The sequence below is a fragment of the Anabrus simplex genome, chromosome 3 (genome assembly GCF_040414725.1).
Source record: "Anabrus simplex isolate iqAnaSimp1 chromosome 3, ASM4041472v1, whole genome shotgun sequence".
Taxonomy (NCBI): Eukaryota; Metazoa; Arthropoda; class Insecta; order Orthoptera; family Tettigoniidae; genus Anabrus; species Anabrus simplex.
Genome location: NC_090267.1, coordinates 427,518,645 through 427,538,905, shown reverse-complemented (window position 1 = coordinate 427,538,905; position 20,261 = coordinate 427,518,645). Strand labels below are relative to the sequence as shown.

Sequence of the window (20,261 nt, the reverse complement as noted above, 5' to 3'; positions counted from 1 at the left end):
GAAAAGGTGAACATAATAATTTTAATCTTGAAAGAGTTTACTTATTGCACTTCCTCATTACGTTTACATAGTCCTCTGCAGTGTATAAACGCTGATGAAATTTGAGGGCACGCTAAATATTTGCAAAGTCACTGCATTCATTATTCTGATCTGGAATTCACGATTTGGCGCGTATTACCTAGCATAACATGTTAAAACACTGTTACAGTGAAGCCTTCGCAGCTTCTACAAATAAATATATAGATGCAGAAATACCACTTACATTGCAGACCACCGTATTATATACCATACAACAATCCCATTTTGATACTAACTTTAGATAGTTCTTCTGGAATGATTCCCCGACGTAACCCTTTTAGCAAGCTCCATTAGTAGCAATGTCCTTCTCTTTACTTTTGGAAGAACTTGATACATCGCTGAACTTCGTCACTTGATAAACCTCTCAATTGTATCACCATGTCAATAACTTAGCACTATCAAAAATGTGGGCTCCCTCGCTGTCATCCACGATGCAATGTGAGGAATGAGTAGCTTGGTCTAATGATTTAAAGTTAAAAACTTCATCACTGATCCGCATTGAATAGTTACAATGCTAAGAAGGGCTTTCTCTTCACCTTCCACCTATTCAATACAATAACACTGTTGCACGAATCAATGTAGCAACATATTTAATTTGTTATGGGACCGGTTTCGACATATGTCCATGTCATCATCAGCCTACACAAAAATGGCAAGAAGTCAACACAATTGTAACACTTATGACACTTTCCTTGAATTAAAAATAAAAGTTCATGTAGAGGTTCTTGGGCACTCTTACTGATCTTGAGGTTAAAAAATGATGCAGTATAATTAACAATTGTTCCAATTAACAAATTAAATATGGTGCTACATTGATTTGTGCAACAGTGTTATTGTATTGCTCTAATGATACAAAATACGTCGCATAGTCTACTGATGCAATTTACAGTTTAACTGATTACCGCTATGTCGCTTAGGTTTTCAATTTACTGACAACTAATGCCATTGAGTGGGGAATTTATTATAAGTAGTTCAAGCTTTCCTCTACAAGATAGTGTTAAAATCTCAATTTTCATCAAATGGCGCTTAGTCTATTGATGTATAACTCCATCCAATTGTGTCTAGTTGAAGTACTAATACTGGACTTATTTAAAATACATCCTCCAAGGTTGCACTTCACAAGGCTAGTCTTTTTACCCTCATCATTGATGACTATATAACATCATTCCCACATTTTGCTTTTCAGCTTACAATTATCCTCAACACCACACTGCTTGATATTTAGTTACTCTGTTACCTCATCTACAGTCCCTATCTCTAATGAATGATGAGGTACTCTAAAGAATGAACAGTTGTGTGGTATTTCCCAATATCAGTTCTCTACTGTATCAAACATGGATTTACTAAGCAAAGCTCACCAGCCTGACGGCCAGGTAGAAGCGAGCTTTCGAACCTAGCTGCTTCTTGTACGCCAGTCACTCTGAAGACTGCCGCGAAAGTACTCAGTGTACACCGGAGCTCAAAAGACCAACTCGTGCACATCTTGACAAAAAAAACCACACACTCACTCTCACTCCCTCTAAAAAGTCTGGAATTCAGAATTTCATAGTGGATATTTTAAAATCTTTGTAGCTTCTAGTAGTTTAATTTTGTATTATACAGTATGCAACTGCTTTAGTTTATGAATGTGACCCGCCATAATTTCGGATAATCATTTCTTGACAGAAATCATGTTTTGTATTAGAGAATTAAAGAAATAACTAAAATGCAATGGTGGAGCTCTTATTTGCAAGATATATTTTATTATATATTAGAGGTGTCATTCATGCATTTCCTGATGTGTATGAAGCCAATTACAGATAATACATTTTTATTTTGTTCTGTTTTAATCATTATGGTATGCACAGTAATTATAAAGCTTTACTCTCATGAGATCACCTTCATCGATGCTTAAAGAAATATAATGAAAATGTTTTTCTTCTTACAGGTAATGATACATAGCCTACTTATACTGAAAAATAAATTCTATTCCATTTTTCAGATACATACGTCTGTCAATATGTTGCGAGAACAAAAATAACATATATGGTATGGTCCACTTTCACCCCATTTTAAGATACTATATAACAACAGTTAAAATGTCCAAACAATTACTTCTTTCATATTCAAATTTTAGACCAATATGATAAAAAGATCAAAAGGCAAAACACACACATTTTCCTTGTTCTACAAGGAAATGTTCACAATGATGTAATCTGTTCTGTGAAATGTTACAACAATCCACTTGTATTACCAGTTTGAAATCATCAATACTTAATAAAGGAGTCAAGAGCATTTTTGTATGCCATTTACATGAAAGGGGAACAATAAGGTATCCAACACTAAGTAAATAAATTGGCTGGATTGGATGGTTTGTAAAAAGCATTTTGAGAATCATAGGAATGGGATAACCCAAGAGTGACTACCTACACACTTCACACATTATTAATTTTACAAAATAAATGTTCAGTTTAATTCACAGAAACAGTGTACATAGAGAATGCATTTTAATATGCCCAGCATACACGGAACACCCAGTCTTCTATATAAGAGGAACACTGTTCACGCCAACATGCTGTGGAATCACATATTCTTAAACTCCCCAGTTCTATTCAACATGAGAATATTTGGATTTTCACGCTCAAAGTCTGTCATCTCCCGTTCCCGCTCATCCTGACCCCACTCCCCCAAAGTCTTCATGACATCTGGCTGCTTCCTCTTCCATTCTTCCTCCTTCTGCAATGGACATACCTCAACTTCACAATTCCTTCTTCATAAAATGTAAAAGGATAAAATGCATGTATTTCAGAAATTTACACTTATAATTAAAAAAAGATACGTGTGTCATTTTTTCGTGAGATCTGCCTATTCACAGTATTCTATTATATGAATTTTCCAAAGAAAGTAAACACAAAAATATCTATAAAACATACATTTATTAACTTTTTATGGTGCAAATTTGTTAACAGTACACCAGCACATACATAAAAGAAACATTTACATTAACAAAGTGGGTACAACATAAATTAAAATCTTATTTAATCAGAATAACAATCAAGCATGCAACTAGTTGAATAACAGTACTGCAAACAGAATAACACGCTACATTAATGAACTTATTGTTATGCTCAGTAAGTTGAATATAAAAGTATCAGACTTTCCCAATAATCACAAAATATTACGTACAGTTATAACAATATACTGCCTGTTTCTTTCAATTACTTTTAAACAATATTAACTGACAATCACAGTGCCAATGAATATAACAGACATACATGTGAATATTATATAATTACCTATTAACTAGGTAAAACATTACTGGTCATTCTGCTTTCAAGGTCATAGCTGAGTTTGAATTTCAGAAAAATGGCAACTCTTCATATTCAGCTTTGATTGCTTTGGGGAACTTCCCTGGTCTCCACCTGACCACTATCTCCTGATGAGTCACACACAGCTTTAGGGATCGAGCTGTCATCGTTTGAAGGTTTTCTTTTAACAGGAAGGACAACCTTTTCCTTATGAGGGACTTTAGGAACTAGCTCATCATCCTTTTCAGCTATTACAGATTTCCCATCCCACCAGCCATTCACCAACCTATTTGGGTCCTATTAAAATGAAAAAATGGAAATTAAGTTTCTTTACTTCTTGATTCTGTGTGACATAATTAAACTTTCTTTCACACAGTCTGTTTCTAAAGAAATAAATAAATGAATGAAAGGGACAAAAGATACTGTGTACACTGCACAGTACAAGTTTGCCTTTCTACGGCCCTTCTCTACAGTAATCAATGATCAGTTCAACAATGCTGCAGTTATTAGTTCATTTTAGAGGCAAGTTCCACCATGGTAACATCTATATGGAGGATCCAAAAATCCATATCAGTTTGTAAATACTGCTGCAATTGTGCACGTAAGTTCTGAGATACAATTCCTTTTGGCAAGCTTCTGATACTGATATCATTTTAAGACTATCGGATAGTGTCGACCAAAGGTTTGTTGTATGGACCGTAACCAAGAATATGGTCTATTATTTTTTTCTTCAGAATAAGGAATGTGCAAACAATCAGGTGGTAATCATTAAAATGTAAGGTGAAAGAGAAAATATCAAAATTGTATGTTGCATATCTTCATGGTCATAAATATATGCACGTCAATCTGGGAATTGGTGAACTGTGATAACCGATGATATGATGTATACTATGGAAGACAGAAATTAACATTTCAAAACCACACTGATTCCCATAACTATTCAAAGGCTTACCAGTTCAGAGTTTTCAAGACTTATTATTTAAGGTCTTACCTTACCATGTAACGAAGCCAAAAAAAGCCAGAAATGCACAGTTTTCATCACAAACATAGAACCAGTCTCCCATTATGACAAAGGTCTTCATAATGGAGGAAAAAATTGAAGTGTAGCAGTTACAGCAGTGAGAATACAATGAACATGGATCATTTTCAAAACATATGCTCATTCTATTAACACACTGGTGAAGAGCCCCTGAAACTTTGTGGCATTCACTACAAGGTTTGAATATGTCTAACTATTTTCTTCTGTTTTTGCCCCCTCCCCCAAAAATATACTCTTATGTTACAGATCTTCATCCCTCCATTTTCACCAATATGGCTGTATTAACAGCATGCATAATGAAGTGCATGTTTCTTCGCTACCCTATGTTCTAAGATGGATTTGACACCATAGAAGTGTTTGGATATTCTGGCTCTGCATGAAAACACTTCACTGACAAAGATTGCAAAAAGGTGTCAGGTGAGACTTGGTGCTGTCAAAAAAAGACTGGCCTGATTAGTCCGAAGAGAAAAGAGCACTGTGGAAGGAAAAGAGCTACAAGTGAGAAACTATGCATCAGAAAAAGTAAGACTGATCCCAAGAAGAACTATTTTGATTTGGAGAAGGATCTTAATGCAGCTAGTATTGAAATAAACCATTTCACAGTGCGATGTAGTCTTTTAGAGGCAGGTCAGGAATTTAGAAGATTGACACTAATAAATGATGACAAAATGTGTGGAGTGGGCATAAAAATACAGAAAATGGACTGTTCAGGACTGGCAAAAGGTTTTCTCTGATGAATCTCAAGCTTTTGTGTAGGCAAGAAAATGTTCTGAGGGGGTGTTTTTCTTATTAGGGCATTGGTTCCTTGCACCCTTGCCAAGGTATGACGAACAGTGATACACACATCGTTTGCGAACTTGCAATATCATGTATCTGACATAGCAGATTTTACAGAGGGTAAAAAAAACATTATCCTGACTGTACTTTTTTTGGCTCTGATGAACTTATAGCTTTATCTTACACAAGGTTACCCTTAAAATGATACAATTCATGTAGTTCTGGAATTAATTTCTCACATATCAACATTTCTGATTTTTATTGGATTGGATTGGATTGGATGGTTTTAATAAACAATGATCAGAATTACTTGTGCAGATGCGTGATTTTGTATCCTTTAACCCATTCCCGTACAAAGACGGATTTGTCTGTCCGAGGTATGCCGTGTCTTCTCGTACTGGGATGGAGAGATCCGTCTTGGTACCACGAGTTTATGAACGCTGTCTTGACTTCTGTCTTTTGTTTATCAGCTTCATATTAGTATGAGAGCTTCTCCATAGATGACAGAACGTTTAACATATATGATTTTCATTTTCATTCGCTGTGAAAATAATGTGAGCGAGTTGAATATCTTGTATCTAAGCATCCGTGGCTTTGACGCATGTGTATCAGTATGGCAGCATCAAAGCAAAACAAGGAAGAAGAGATACTCACATTTTTAGAAGTAAGTGACATAGAACCCAACATAAGTGATATGATTGGGTTGGAAATGACAGTAGTTCGTGTGACAGTGATGACTGTCAGTGACAATGAACAAAACATACTTTTACCGACAAGAACGCCATTGAATGTCAGGCTTGTCAGCAATGTATCGCCAGCTGTTTCTGGTTGTATTTTGGACGAACATAAGTGGCAATGGGAGCATGTAAGTAATTCTCCACAGAATAACATTTGCAGTGTTATTTTTTAATTTTTTTTTTTTGCTAGTTGCTTTACGTCGCACCGACACAGATAGGTCTGATGGCGACAATTTCAGTGTTATTGGCAAAATTGATGCTGTAATTCAGAGAAAGTTAGGAGAAGCTCCTAGTGAATTAGAAGTAGTGAATGTATTCCTGACTGAACAGTTTTGGGAGCAAGTAACCAGGGAAACCAATGCTTATACTAATTTACTTTTGGAATATGCTGCCGAGGATGCTGGACTGAATAATTCTTATGAAGAGAAGTACTGGTTTCCTGTTACTGCTGATGAAATGAAGGCACATCTTGCCCTTTGTATTTTTGACATCGCAGAATAGGAAGCCTTCATTACAGAACAACTGGTCCAAATGCAGGGTAATAGAGACCCCAATATTTGGGGAAACTAAGTCATTCAAGAGATACAAATCCATCAAATTCCTCCACTTCTCCACTGACTCTCCTAGTACAGAGGGTGATAAACTCAGGAAAGTTAGACCTGTAATGGAATTACTTTTCAGAGAGGTTTCAGAGAGTGTACATGCCCGGTGAAAAAGTTTGCACTGATGAGAGTTTGATGAAGTTCAAAGGTAGATTATCTTACATACAATACAATCCATCAAAGAGACCTAGATTTGGCATAACAATCTACAAGGTTTGTTCATCAGGCAATGTACTGCAGGAGATACAAGGTTTATACTGGGAAGGTTAGTGGTGATGATGTGTCTGGAACTAAGTCCCAATTTATTGCAAGTGAGAAAGTAGTAATGGAAATGTGCAGAGAACTTGTAAGTAGTTGGAGAATTCTGTACATGGACAACTGGTACACTTTTCCCCACACTTTTTAGACATCTGCTGGATAACAGGACTTATGCAGTTGGAACAGCAAGGCCAAACAGGAAGTTCATGCCTAAGTAACTTGGTGACACAAAACTGAGAAGAGGCAAGCTTGCATTTTTGTCCAGCAATGAGGTTTTAGCAGTGAAATGGGCAAACAAGAAGAAGGCAGTTCATATGCTTTCTACATTTCATGATAGGCCAGATTTTGTTGAGGTGAAAAGGCACGATGGTAGAAAGAAGCTAAAACCCAATCCTGTCACTGACTACAATTGTGGAACGGGTGGGGTAGTTTCTCACGATCATTGGCTGGTATCATTCACGTTGATGAGGAAATACACAAGAACTGTATTTTTATATGTTGGATATGGCCCTATTGAATGCTAGTGTTATTCATCACCTTCTCAACGCTGGTAGGAAGCGAGAAGGGTTTACAACCTTCAGAATCAACGTAGCTGAGCAGCTGTTGGCAAGTGTTGTGTTGCCCTCTTACATAACTAGAGGACATCCAAGCCCAGGGGGAAAACCACTAAGACTTCAGGGTAAGCAGTGAGCACATTTCCCATCCAAAATACCACCAACACCAATGAAAAAAATTCCATCACGGAAATGCAAAATCTGCACTGTGGAAGGAATAGTCTCTTGAATGCCTTAACCCGGGAACGCCGGAGTTCTCAATTTTCGATTTTTAAATTTTTGTTTAATATTCCCAGCTTTCACATCCTATAGAACACTTACAAGTCATTTTTCTAAAAATTGGATGATTGGTTTCTAAATGAGGGCCTGGTACCGTATGGTACCGCACGGCGCTTGACATACCTTTTGGGTGAAACATAGAAATTGTTACCTCCTTCGAATACCATAAAATTTTATGCTTTATATTGTTACAGAATATCGCTTACAAATTACTTAGTAATGAATTAAAGAAAAACTGTGTTTATACGTTCATTTGTGACATCCCTTTGGGAATTCCGAAAAATAACATTAGCTCAGACGTGACATATCTTTAGGAAATTGGAATGATACTATTATAGACTTCATTTTTTATTAACCTATTCCCACTTTTCACTAGATCAGACTGGCAAAAGTAGTTTACACAGACTCCCACACTACACTGGACGCGTTCTTTTCGGCCGCGGGATTCGAATCCTGCGGCAGCGCAGTGCCGGCGTTGGTTTGTTGGAACGATATAGTGATATAGGTCATTGAATCTCAAAGTGTCAGATACTCTAAAAAGAAAAGAAGCGTGAACAACTGTATTTATTTCTCTTCAAAATACCACCCATATATATAGTGTTACATAACCTATCTTGCATCTTCCTAGTTCTGATGGTGGCATTTGTACATAGCCACTGAGAAGTAAGGTCATGACGAATACTTTCCTTTCTTCGGGGGTTACTTTAGGATCTTCTTCTTATTTAAAAAGCACATACTTGCTGGCTTCAGAGCACAAGAAATTCATAATTTCATCGTTAAAATTAAACTCAAAATATTTCGGTCAGCATCATATTTCGAAAAGTGGAACATTTAGCACTACGGTAATGGATTGTTGTGGGAACTAGGTTATCTGCCATCCGGACAGCTGGTGTACAAGGTGGTGATTTTCTCTTTTTGCGGGCTATTAATCATTATCGGACATGGATTCTGTACTCTTGTGCGGAATTTACTCGCTCAGCACTACTTCAGCTGGTGCTCGGAGTTCACCTCCAGTAAGGTTATCTGCGAGACTCGCTTCATTTTCCTTAGCCGGATCTTCATCAGATAATACATTACATTCCGGCGGTTCAATGTATATGGCTTCAGCATCAGTATCCTCTTCTTCAATAACATGTAGCACCTCTTCAAGCGTCAAACCGTCTCTACTGTATTTGGTCAAACCACTCGAATGAAATTCATGTATCATTGGACGCGATACATCGCGCTCGCCACGTATGTTATAACGTGGATATCTTCTAGTAAAATCCACAATTACACAATTTAATGACAAATATAAATCATTATTTGCAACTACAGTATGAATTGTTTCTTTAGAATCGCCCTTAGAAGCATGGTGGAGAAAAGGAACAGAGAGGTGCGGCAAGCGCCGTACGGTACCATACGGTACCAACAGATTATTTAGTGTCATAACAGCTAACACAGAAATGCTGACCAATTGCCTGTTATTTCAAATCATGGACTGATATTTCAAGATAATAAACCACGCAATACAAAATTGTATTGTCAAAATTTATAAATAAAATAAAGCAACTTACCGTAGACGGGCAGTCATTTTTATTCCTCTCAACACGATCTCAAATTCCAAGCAGTTGTTCTCGCAAACAAACGCTCAAAATAAAACCCTATGTTGATTTCAGACATTGTAGGGAGTATCACCTTGACATTCTAAAGCGGAGTTGTCATATTTAGGTCGCGAGTAATGATCAGCATGAGAAAATCTGAAGTAAGGCGCAGTGGTACCATATGGTACCGCACGGCGTTGCCGGGTTAAATGCAAGGTGGCCCTACATGTGGAGAAATGTTTTATTGTATTTCATACAGCTAAGGACTTCTCAAAGTACACCTGAGAACAGGATACCCATTTCCTGTTGTTATTTTCTTGTAAATATAACTGTTTCAATTCTCTGTATATAGCTGCTGGAATTTCATTTTAAAAATGGTATTCTAGGTCACATATTTATTCCAACAAATGGTACTTGAAGGGGTTAATCACGGCAGTTTTAATGTTTCCCACCTGTCCATGTATCTTGACGTATTTGACAATAATCTCCAGGTGAAATACGCAGAAGTGGGGATAATGGTGCTTGAAACATTATGAAGTAGGATGCTCATTCACACTACAAGCTGTCTGATATAATTAACTTTATTACAGGATGCAATAAAATGATATGTGGTTAGCATGACAGAAATTATGAATATGCTAGAATGCTTAACACCAATTTCAGTCATCGCAAAATATCAATAAAATCTAATCTAGTGGCAATTCATTGTAGAACATCTGATAGTCTTGTGGAGTGACAACCTTCAAATCTTGGAGGAGTTTCCATTTCGACATTCAATTTTCAAACGTTTGTAGTACAGTGCGGGAGAGTTTGGTTCACTTCGTGAAGGGGTAGTCTTGGTGCGGCGAGGGAACACTTCAAACTCATCTCTGTAACAATTTAAATTTGATTACTCTATCTGGATTACACCGTAGAACTGTTACATCAGAAACTGTAGGATTGCTTGCTTTCCTGCCTAGTTGAATAGTTGCTTTCCTGCCTAGTTGAATAGAAGGGTAGATTATGAAATATTTGATGGAATAGTCTTTGAAAACATGTGGTTAACATTCTTAGCTTCTTACGGGAATGGTTCGAGCCTGGTTTCCTTTGATACTGTAACACACTAGCTAGGTAATCTCTCGGTTTTGTAACTTCCTTTCAAATGCAGCTGTGGACTAGGGCTACCTCCATTTGTGTGCGACCTTTCTCCAGATATTGTTGGCATATTACATTTCACTTTGCAGACAGATGGAGAACATTTGCCAGTACACTGTGGTTTTGATATCCACAACCATCTGAAAATATTGTCACGGGCATGGGATTAACAACCATTATTTCTTCCAAACAGTCTATTAAAAATAACTCCCAAACATGGAAGCAACAACATTACCAGTTTCTGCTTATAATACACAGCGCTTGCTTTCAAACAGGGCACAACTTTCATGGCTTAAAGATCTACTAACAAAACAAGGCACTTTCCATTCACAGCCTCTTGTTCATCATTTTTCCTCCCTCACCTCTATCTTCATTTTCAAGTGCACTTTGTATTCACTTTCATCGTAATTATCTGCTATGTAACCAGAGCGATCGTCACAAAGATGCTTCTTTGGGACAAACAGTGAATGACTGTTATTAAGGAAAGTCTGCTGAAATGCTTTTCTACTGATGGGAGATCTAGCTTTCTCACACCTCTCTTCATAGAGGTAATAAGGCTGGGCCAAAGATTGAATATTGGGCTCAAGATAAGTCTGCCTTTTGGCCTTTTGACTAAATAAATTTATCAACTACCTGAAAGAGAAAATATATGGTAACAGTTTTCCACCTGCAAAAGAAACAAAAGTTTCCACCGTACTTATTTGCTAATAACATTAAATTTCCAAATTGTTTATGAAATAAGTTTCTGGGATTTGCATTGGGGGCCAGTTTTCTAATCACTTTTCTGTGACGTGCGTTCGGGGGGCAGTTTTCTTCACTTTTCAACACATCCTGCACTACTCGATTTTATGTTATACTCTGTAGCTACACCTAGCAATGTTGAGGTTCCTTTCTTGACCACTTTTTGCTGAGCGACATGTTTCCTTTTCCGTCTTTCTTGAAGATCACTCAGAGTGTCAGCATTTGCATTTCCAGTTGATTCATAATCACTAAGCTCGCTGGATGGAATCTGTATCTGTCCTTCAGATAACTTGCTATCCTAAGCATCAGATAACCTATACTTCGAAAGCCAAACATCACTAGTCAGCTCAGAAGAACAAAGAAGTTCTGACAAAGTGTCTGTCATAAAGTCGCATCATCAGTCTCTTGCAGTTATGTCATTTTTCCTCTTGGTCTTTTACTATAAAAGAAAAAGGGATCACATGTCGTCGTACTGCCTATCATATTTTCAATAAAAGATCTGCTTTTAAATCATTGGGCAGCAAAATATTCGCCAGCCCACAGTTTCAAAAAATTATATTTTTAAAATACTGAATGTTCAAGTGTTACATTCGCAGTATTATTCTCAAGTTACATACCATCAACTGATATCGTGCAGAAGGCACAGTACTGAAAACTAAGCTAAACATATCTTGAATCAATTCTGCAGAAAACCAAGTAATTCATGATTTCATTAGTATCACTGTTATCTGACATGTTCAGATCCATTTCACTTTTTAAAATAGAAACAAGTAACATTATAACTGTCTTAAGTACTATACTGGCTGAAGGACCCCCCCCCCCCCCAACCCATTCCACGTGAATCCATTGAAAACTTGGGACACATATGCAAAGAAAAGGTTGCAAAAATTGGACTGCTCAACTAAAGAAAGAAAAACTTCTTTATAACCTACTTTATGGGTAATACCATAACAAAGAAATTGTGGCAATTTGGTATTAAAGCAGTTCCCTTAAATAAATCATTCTGTTCACAAGGGTGTATAAGCATTACTCATACCTCAGTCACTTTCATATTATAAAAGCTAAGGGTGAGAGACACGTTAATGAAAATAACAAATGGATATCTAAAAATTAGTTAAATAATAAATATTTATAGCTGAACGTTCTATCTTACTACCCTGTTGACAAGTAAACCAAAGGACAGTCAATAGAGTAAGGGAGCATGGCATTTGTCGTTTCAGGCTAGTACTGAGAACTTAAGTGCTTACTGACGTAATATGACATCTGTCAGCGGTTTTTCTCGAACCTTTTCACTTACATGTGATAAATCTCATAATTAGACCGTATTGAAGATAATGTATTAAAGTTAAAAACTTTTTATTACCACCTATTCAATACAAAAATAATGCACTCAATTATTTATAAAATATTCATGAGGTACATTGGTTAATTCGCAAAGACGAATGAAACATGTCCTATTAACCAATGTACCTCAAGAATATTTTATAAATAATTGAGTGCATTATTTTTGTATTGAATAGGTGGTAATAAAAAGTTTTTAACTTTAATACCTTTTCCCTTATTCGAATAGTGCTGCTATCCAAATCCTAGTTCTGTATGGTGGTGGTCTCTGATGGGAATTCGTATACTCACCCCAGTGTAAGAGTTTGGTGCGCCGTTAGCCTATAGGCTACAGCCTAGTGTTACAATTGCTGCTGATGTGAATAGTTGTTTGCGCCCTTCATAGCAGTAAATATTTTTGGTTTTTGTAAATATAACTGTTTTTTCTTTTTTAAATTACAAGTGATGCTATGGAGTTTCTGGACACAAGTGATGATATTATAGATGAACGAAATAGAAACATTACTGAAGGTGATATCTTAGGTTCCGATGAAGAATCTATGGATAGTGATGATGAAATTATCTTACAAGAGTTTGACGATTTTTCACCTTTTGATGTAAATACACCAAAACCACCTAACGATGAAAACAACGGACAAAATTCGGCAGCCTTCCCTCCAACCCGTTACAAACCGTCGATTTACAGCAATGACCTCTATATAAATGGGAACATAATGGTGATTTATCAGCCCCATAATTTACCTTTTGACTCTTCAAAATAAGGCATTATTATTACAGATGAGATCGCCGGCAATGAATGGAATGAAGTTTTTATAAAGGCTTTGTAAAATACAGACTGTGGTCGAAACATTGAGGAAAAAGTTTCCCTCTGTACTAAATCCTTTTCAAAATTTAGTTATAGATTAAACTTTGATGCTGTGGAAGGACCGACTGTCTTTTCGGCAATACCTTCCTAATAAAAGGAAACAATTTGGAATAAAATAATTTGTTCTTTGTGTCTGTTAAACCGGAATAGTACTAGATTTTATAGTATACACTGGTAAAGGCACAATTGTTGACAATGACCAAAGTAATCAAAACAGCCTTTCACCATACCTAGATAGGAATCGCATACTTATTTACGGATAACTGGTATTCAAGCGCACATTTGTTCTCTTGGCTGTACGATAAGAGGTGCAGGAGCATGTGGAACGCTAAATGCCAGAAGAAAAACGTACCATGTCTCCCAAAATAACGAAGGAAGTCGTAGCTTGGCACAACGATGAAATGTTAGTAGTAAGATGGTGTGATAAAAGACCAGTGACAATGTTGTCTATTGTTGACACAAGCAAAATGACTACTGTCAACATCACGCCATTTGAAAATAAGCTAAAGCCAAAATCTGTAACAAATTATAATGCAAATATGGGACCAGTAAACAAATGTGATATGATGTTTCCATTCAATGATTCAACAAGAAAACTATAAAGTGGTACACAAAATTATTTTTTTCATTAACTAGACATTTATGTTTTGAATGCTTTTTTCATGTACCAAGAATATCAAAAGAAATCTAATCCTACTGTAAAATTGCACATAATGGATTTCAGACTACTAATTTGACAACTGCTTGAGAAACACTTTACTGCTAAAAACAACAGAAAGAATGCTGCATGCTCGATTGGAGATGGGACACAAGATCCGTTACACCTCGAAGGTCGCCATTGTAGAGGCCACTCCCACAGACTGAATCAAAGAAGTGTAAACTTCTCCGGCAATGCTACATGTGCAAATACACTACCCGATCAGGACAGAAGAGTAAAGAAATGAGCTGCAAGTGTTCTGCTTGTGAGGTCACTCTCTGCATACATCCTTGCCTTGAACAGTATCATACATTAAAAAAAGTTTTGATATGACAGTTTTTTCTCAATCCAAAATGTGTTTTCATGTCTTTCAAAGTTGAAATAAGTTTATTGTAATTTTTAAAAGAATTCTTACGCCCCAGAGGTTGTTTACCAGTCAAATACGTACTCGGATGAGGCTATCATTATTGCACGGCATATGCTGCGCGCACTCGTCAAAAGATTAAATTATATCAGGATATACAAGGATTGGGGCATAGATATTCCAACTATTTTTATTGGCATGGATGCGAGATCTATCAGACAAATGGAAATGTACAGATGGGAGTGGGGAGCATAAGGTGCAGGCAAATGTATGAAAAATGCCCAGCAGGTTAACAGGGTGTAAGATATAAAGCGATGAAACTGTCAGCCAGGAAATCTTTGTGCTACATAAGGTTCATTCTCGGAGAGTGTAATAACCTTTACGGTAAACCCTCAAAGTAGTCCCGTAGATTATTCACAACTCGTTGCCAACGATGCGGGAGATGTCTGATATCAGTTACCTCGCCATGTGTCATGTTTCACAGTGTTGTCAACGTCCTCTCATGCCTCAAACCGTCTCCCACACATTGGTTCTTTCACTATGGGGACGAGATCAAAATCGCACGTAAACAAGTCCGGCAAGCAGCTATTCCAGTACTTCTCCATGCTGTTCTTGCCCCACCACATCCATTCTGCACGGAGCCTGACTCACTATTTGCTGTCCCATCGCCCTGAGCATGGTACCTGTCCAATACACCACCATCTCGTGCTGTGCCCATCTACTATGAGTGTCACGCTTTCCAGAACATATGACCATTGTGAGGGGAAAAAAAAAAAAAAAAACTCCTAGGACTAACGCCCCAACCCTCGTATCATTCAATTTGCCGATTTTGCCTGTTAGTGTAATTCTGGGTATCATCCATCATCACAATCCTGGTTGTAGTAAATCCTATATAACACACATTCAAAGCCTGGTGAAAGTTTATTGCATTAAGGGGAAATATGAGATGATGTCACTTCTTATAAGAGGGGCTAACCCTTTACAAGCATGAAGGTATACACAAAAGAAACAGAGGTGTCATATGAAAGATGTGAAAATGAAAGACTCCAAGTCTCATAAACCTAACAATATAGAACAAAGGTTGGATAAGAAGACCAATAAGGAGCTTGGTACGAGTCAATCCAATGCCAATATCAAATATGGGTCCTCTGATCACCTCTGCATGCTCCCAATTGGACAACTCCTGGGATGCATTTACCACCTATTCTGAACAAATTAATATATTATCATCTTAATCAGACAAGCTTACACTATACTGATCTGTGTGATTAAAAAAAACAAATAACAGAAAAAACCACCCAAGCTCGATAGCTGCAGTCGCTCAAGTGCGGCCGGTATGCAGCATTAGGGAGATAGTGGGTTCGAACCCCACTGTCAGCAGCCCTAAAGATGGTTTTCCGTGGTTTCCCATTTTCACACCAGGCAAATGCTGGGGTTGTACCTTAATTAAGGACATAGCCACTTCCTTCCCACTCTTAGCCCTTTCCTGTCCCATCGTCGCCATAAGACCTATCTGTATCAGTGTGACGTAAAACAACTTGTAAAACTTTATCCGAAAAAAGGAAAGACAAAGTGTTTCAAATTCTCTAAAAGGGAATGCAAGAACATGTGCTAGAGTGGGGCAACTGGCAACGTTACAGGTGTCGTATGGATTGCTGCTTACGATCAACACAGTTCCTGTTTTGGAAATTGCTAAAAGAAATACTGCCAAGCAAAAAGATGCCATGTCAATCTTTTGAAGAATTCTAGATCTAGGGATGGCAGAGTGCCAACTGAAGCTATACTGACCAACCCAATAAGTTAGAGTATGGAGAGAAGATATGAGAGGTAATCATTCTGTATGAATCTTGTGATAATATGCTCCCTTAAGTGTGTGCTTGTAATCAATTAATAGCATCTTGTGGAATTCCTCTTTGAGACATTCAAATACACACTTAGCACTAGATTCCCATGAATATTTCGCTCCATGTTAAGTTTCACCATGAACAAAATTCCACTAAGTTTCAATTGCTGTGTTGGTGGAGCAAAAGTACCTCATGGAGAAGTGTTATTATAAGGAAAGACCTTCTTTAGGTTAATAACATGAACGGGGTAGTAAATGAAAGTTATGAGAGTGTTTAGGGGTTGTAGTAAGGATGTAAAGGAGAGGTTGCATAAATCTCTGTTAACATCGCAATTGGAGTATTGTTCTACGTAGTACAGTCATTAAGTTCTGAGACTGACCGCACGATGGCGCTGTGGTGCACTATCTAATGGAAACAAGAGAGGTCCACTTATTTAATACCATACAATGTTATAAGATAAATAACATTTTATTATTCTTAGTACCAGTTTTGATGCTGGTGTGTATCATCATCAGCCAAAAATAAGAAAAAAATATACAATGACAAGGTTACAAAAAAAAATGCATAAAGAATACACAAATTTACAAAACTGGCAAGACCTAATTAAAAAACAAGATCCATGAACATTAACTTATGACCTAAACCTAAAAAAATAGCACCAACTGTCTTAAAACTGCCTTGACAAAAGTCCTCTGAATCTAAAAACATTAAACCATGTGCGCGCAGATTAAATTGAGCCAAGAACAGAAAACCAATGCTTCACTATCATAAAAGTCCAAGAGTATATTTTCATATTTTGTAAGAATATATGTATAAAAGGTTTTCTTGCTGAACATCCACTGAGTATTGAAGTAACATGTGCAAAAATTAAGAAACCATTTTTCTATTGGTTAAAAATGGCTGTCATCTCTAACGTCTGAAAACACAAATAATATACACTGCCAGATGTCCCAATTTGAACCGAGAACATCGTTCAGTACCCTGGAAACACGGTGTCCGCCATTTTCCATTCTGTGTAGGTGTACGCCATGTAAAGCGGCATCGTGTGCAACATACAGAGTCGTGTGGGTGCCTGTCCTCTAGGCGTCAAGTCTCAGAACTTAATGACTGTACTACGTATTGTATGGAGGCCTCACCAGGATTACTTGTTTGAAGTTCTTGAGAAGATCCAAAGGAAAACAGCGAAATTTGTTCTGAGCGACTTCCGACAAGCGTAGCATTACGAAAATGTAGCAAACTTTGGGCTGGAAAGTCATGGGAGTAAGGAGATGAGCTGCTGAACTAAGCGGTATGAATCAAGCTGTCAGTGGAGAGAAGGCATGGAATGACAGACAACCTTGAACAGAGGTTCTGAAAGATCATAATATGAAGGTAAAGTTGGATTTCAATTTACCAAGGGAGATGTTTCAAAGGTGACCAACTGAAAATAATGTTACAAACAAAGTCCTCCACAAGAATATTAACAGCTATTTTTCTCCTTTTCTTGGTCACTTGGTATAACCCTCCTTCATTGAGGTTACACTACAGCTGAGTCTTACCTACAATAACTACGATGCACAGCATTTCCGAACCTTATTTCTGGCTACATAATATATTAACTGAGTTGTTCCTTTTTTTCTTTTTTGTACTATTATGTAACAAGAGGCTTCACTAGAACTTACATTAGCATCTTATTCATGTAGACTAGCTGAAATAGGTTTGGTAGATCAAGGGAAAGCATATGGCAGATTTCTATACAGGAGTTAATGGACCATGTTGTTTGAGCCATCAATCCATAGACGGGTTTGATGCATCTCTCAATACCACCCTATCCTGTGTTAACCTTTCCATTAGTACTAACTGCTGCATCCTACATCTACTCTAATCTGCTTGTCATATTCATATCTTGGTCTACCCCTACTATACTGGAGTATTAGGATATTAAGGTAGATTATTATAAGAAACAAAAGGCATGTGTGTAGACAATCAGACTGTAGTGATAACTGACAGTGGCATAATTTCTTGGATGGATTAGAGGAGTATATTTTTTAGACAACCTGCCTGTTTACTGAGCACACAAGCCAGTGGTAATGAACAAAATACAAAGCAGGTGTCTTTATGCAATAAGGTTGTGTTAGACGTAACATGTAGGTTCCATGCCATGGTGTACAACTTCACTTCATATGATACATACCGGTACTTTGTTCTTACTTGTTCAAGTTAATGAGAGGTCTAAATATACAGAGTGTAACAGGTACAGCCAAATTTTCTGGGCCCATTCTTCATGTGTAGAAGAAGAAAATACATTACATGGACATGGACCTGGAAAGGCTTTATTTCTAACTTAGAAATTTTCTTCAACTCTACATAATACTGTACATTAATAATGGGAAACAGACAGGAACAGAACATGTCCTCTGGCTGTCGTGTACTATCTGCGTCTGATGAGAAGTCGCGGCAGCTTGTAGGTATGTTACAAATAACATATACTACACTAAGCTACAAGCATTAGTCGTGATAGACAGTACGAGCCCTCTGAAACAGATGCATGTTCTTTATTAAACTGTTCATTATGCAGGAGCTACAGTAAACTTTTAACTAAAGCACAACTGCACTACCACTCTGAAACTTCACAACAGCACCCCATTTCGTAAGAGTCACAGCAGGCAAAACCGATGTTTATTTTCAGGTCTTGAGACTGGCACATGTGCAGCAGCCATGCTTACCCCTCGCACCACGCGACTTCTTGTCAGACGACCATACCACAATTAACTGAAACTCCTATCCATGAACATAGTAACAACAGGTAGGCCTACAGGCATGCCATCCTGTAAAGACATGCCACATAAGCTCTAGAAGAAAAATCTAAGCAAAATGAAACAAGGTGACATAATTTCTTATCTTAAAGATTCTAAACTTCATCTGGCATGGAAAGATAATAGGACAGTTTTCATGTTCAGCACTAGCCACAAAGAGTCATGCTACATCAGCCTCCTCCAAATACCCAAACAAGCCCCCCGACAGACAAACCCGATATGACTACAGATTACACTAAACACATGGGTGGTGTTGATTGTAGTGATCACCATATAGCCTCTTGCCACTTCATGCGTAGGACCATAAAGTGGTATAATAAAATGTTCTTGGCTCCTTGAAATAAGCACTGCCAACTCCTATCTGCTCTATGTCCTGATCCAGAAAATCTTTATAACTTTGAACCAATTTCTCAGAAAATGTTCAGGCAATGACTTGTTAAGTCACTGGTCCTCAAACAGGTGACTTCCAGACCAAAAGAGGGAAGATCCAATGGGGAAGGCCCTCTATTGGTCCCCCAGAAGAACACCTAAACAGACTACCTCGCTTAACGGCTAGAAGGGAGAAAGGTTCCAAAGCTTGCATCAGGTGGGGAAAAAAAAGTGTGTGTGTGTGTGTGTGGGGGGGGGGGGTATGCAAGGAAATTATTACTGCAAAATCTGCAGCCAGAAGCCTTTTTTTGCATTCCCATAAATGCTTTGAGGTACTGCACTTCACAACATTTGCAAAAACCATGAAAGTATTGTGTTTTGTAGAAAAACTGTAGAGCGTATATATGTTAACTGCAGTGACCTGTGTTGTTAACGTTCTCAATGTAAGGACATTAAAAAAAAAAAAACCTTCAACTTTACAACCAACAGATGCAGTGCGACCTTCCAGTACCAACAGGTGAAGAATAATGCAACTGCGTTATAATTTAGTGCATGAAAAATAGAGTTAAATATATTAAAATTCTGAAAAAAAAAAAAATAAAAAGAAAAAAAAAATTCGCTCAGAGCCACGGAAAGCATCCGTTTAGGGATGTTTAATTAGCGAAAGAGGCGAATATGTTCCTGTAGGGTCAAGGCAGGAGTCATATGAAGTGCATATAACAATGGCTTGCATAGAAAACCTCATTTTAGCAGGTGTTCAAACATACACCTAGCAAAATTTTCAAACATTTCTTTTATAACGAGCTAATCAATTTGGTAATTACAGAAACAAATTTATATCAGGGAAAAGTGAGGGAATATATAATCTCAAAGGAAAAATTAACTCCAAAAAGTAGGATTTACATATGACTAGATGT

General features: G+C 37.4%; 1 protein-coding gene across 4 annotated transcripts in view; it reads right to left on the bottom strand.

Moving 5' to 3' along the window:
• Nucleotides 1–1,800: 1,800 nt before the first annotated feature.
• LOC136866455 (peptidyl-prolyl cis-trans isomerase FKBP4) overlaps nt 1,801–20,261 on the bottom strand; it is a 184,173-nt gene continuing 165,712 nt past the window's right edge. For 2 of the 4 annotated variants that reach the window (XM_067143412.2, XM_067143413.2), the window contains exon 9: nt 2,975–3,662. In XM_067143412.2, coding sequence (XP_066999513.1) covers nt 3,441–3,662 — 222 coding nt within the window. In that variant the 3' untranslated portion in view covers nt 2,975–3,440. Of the gene's footprint in view, nt 2,794–2,974; nt 3,663–9,803; nt 10,064–20,261 lie in introns of those variants that run through there. The other 2 variants (XM_067143414.2, XM_067143417.2) reach the window with 2 other exon arrangements.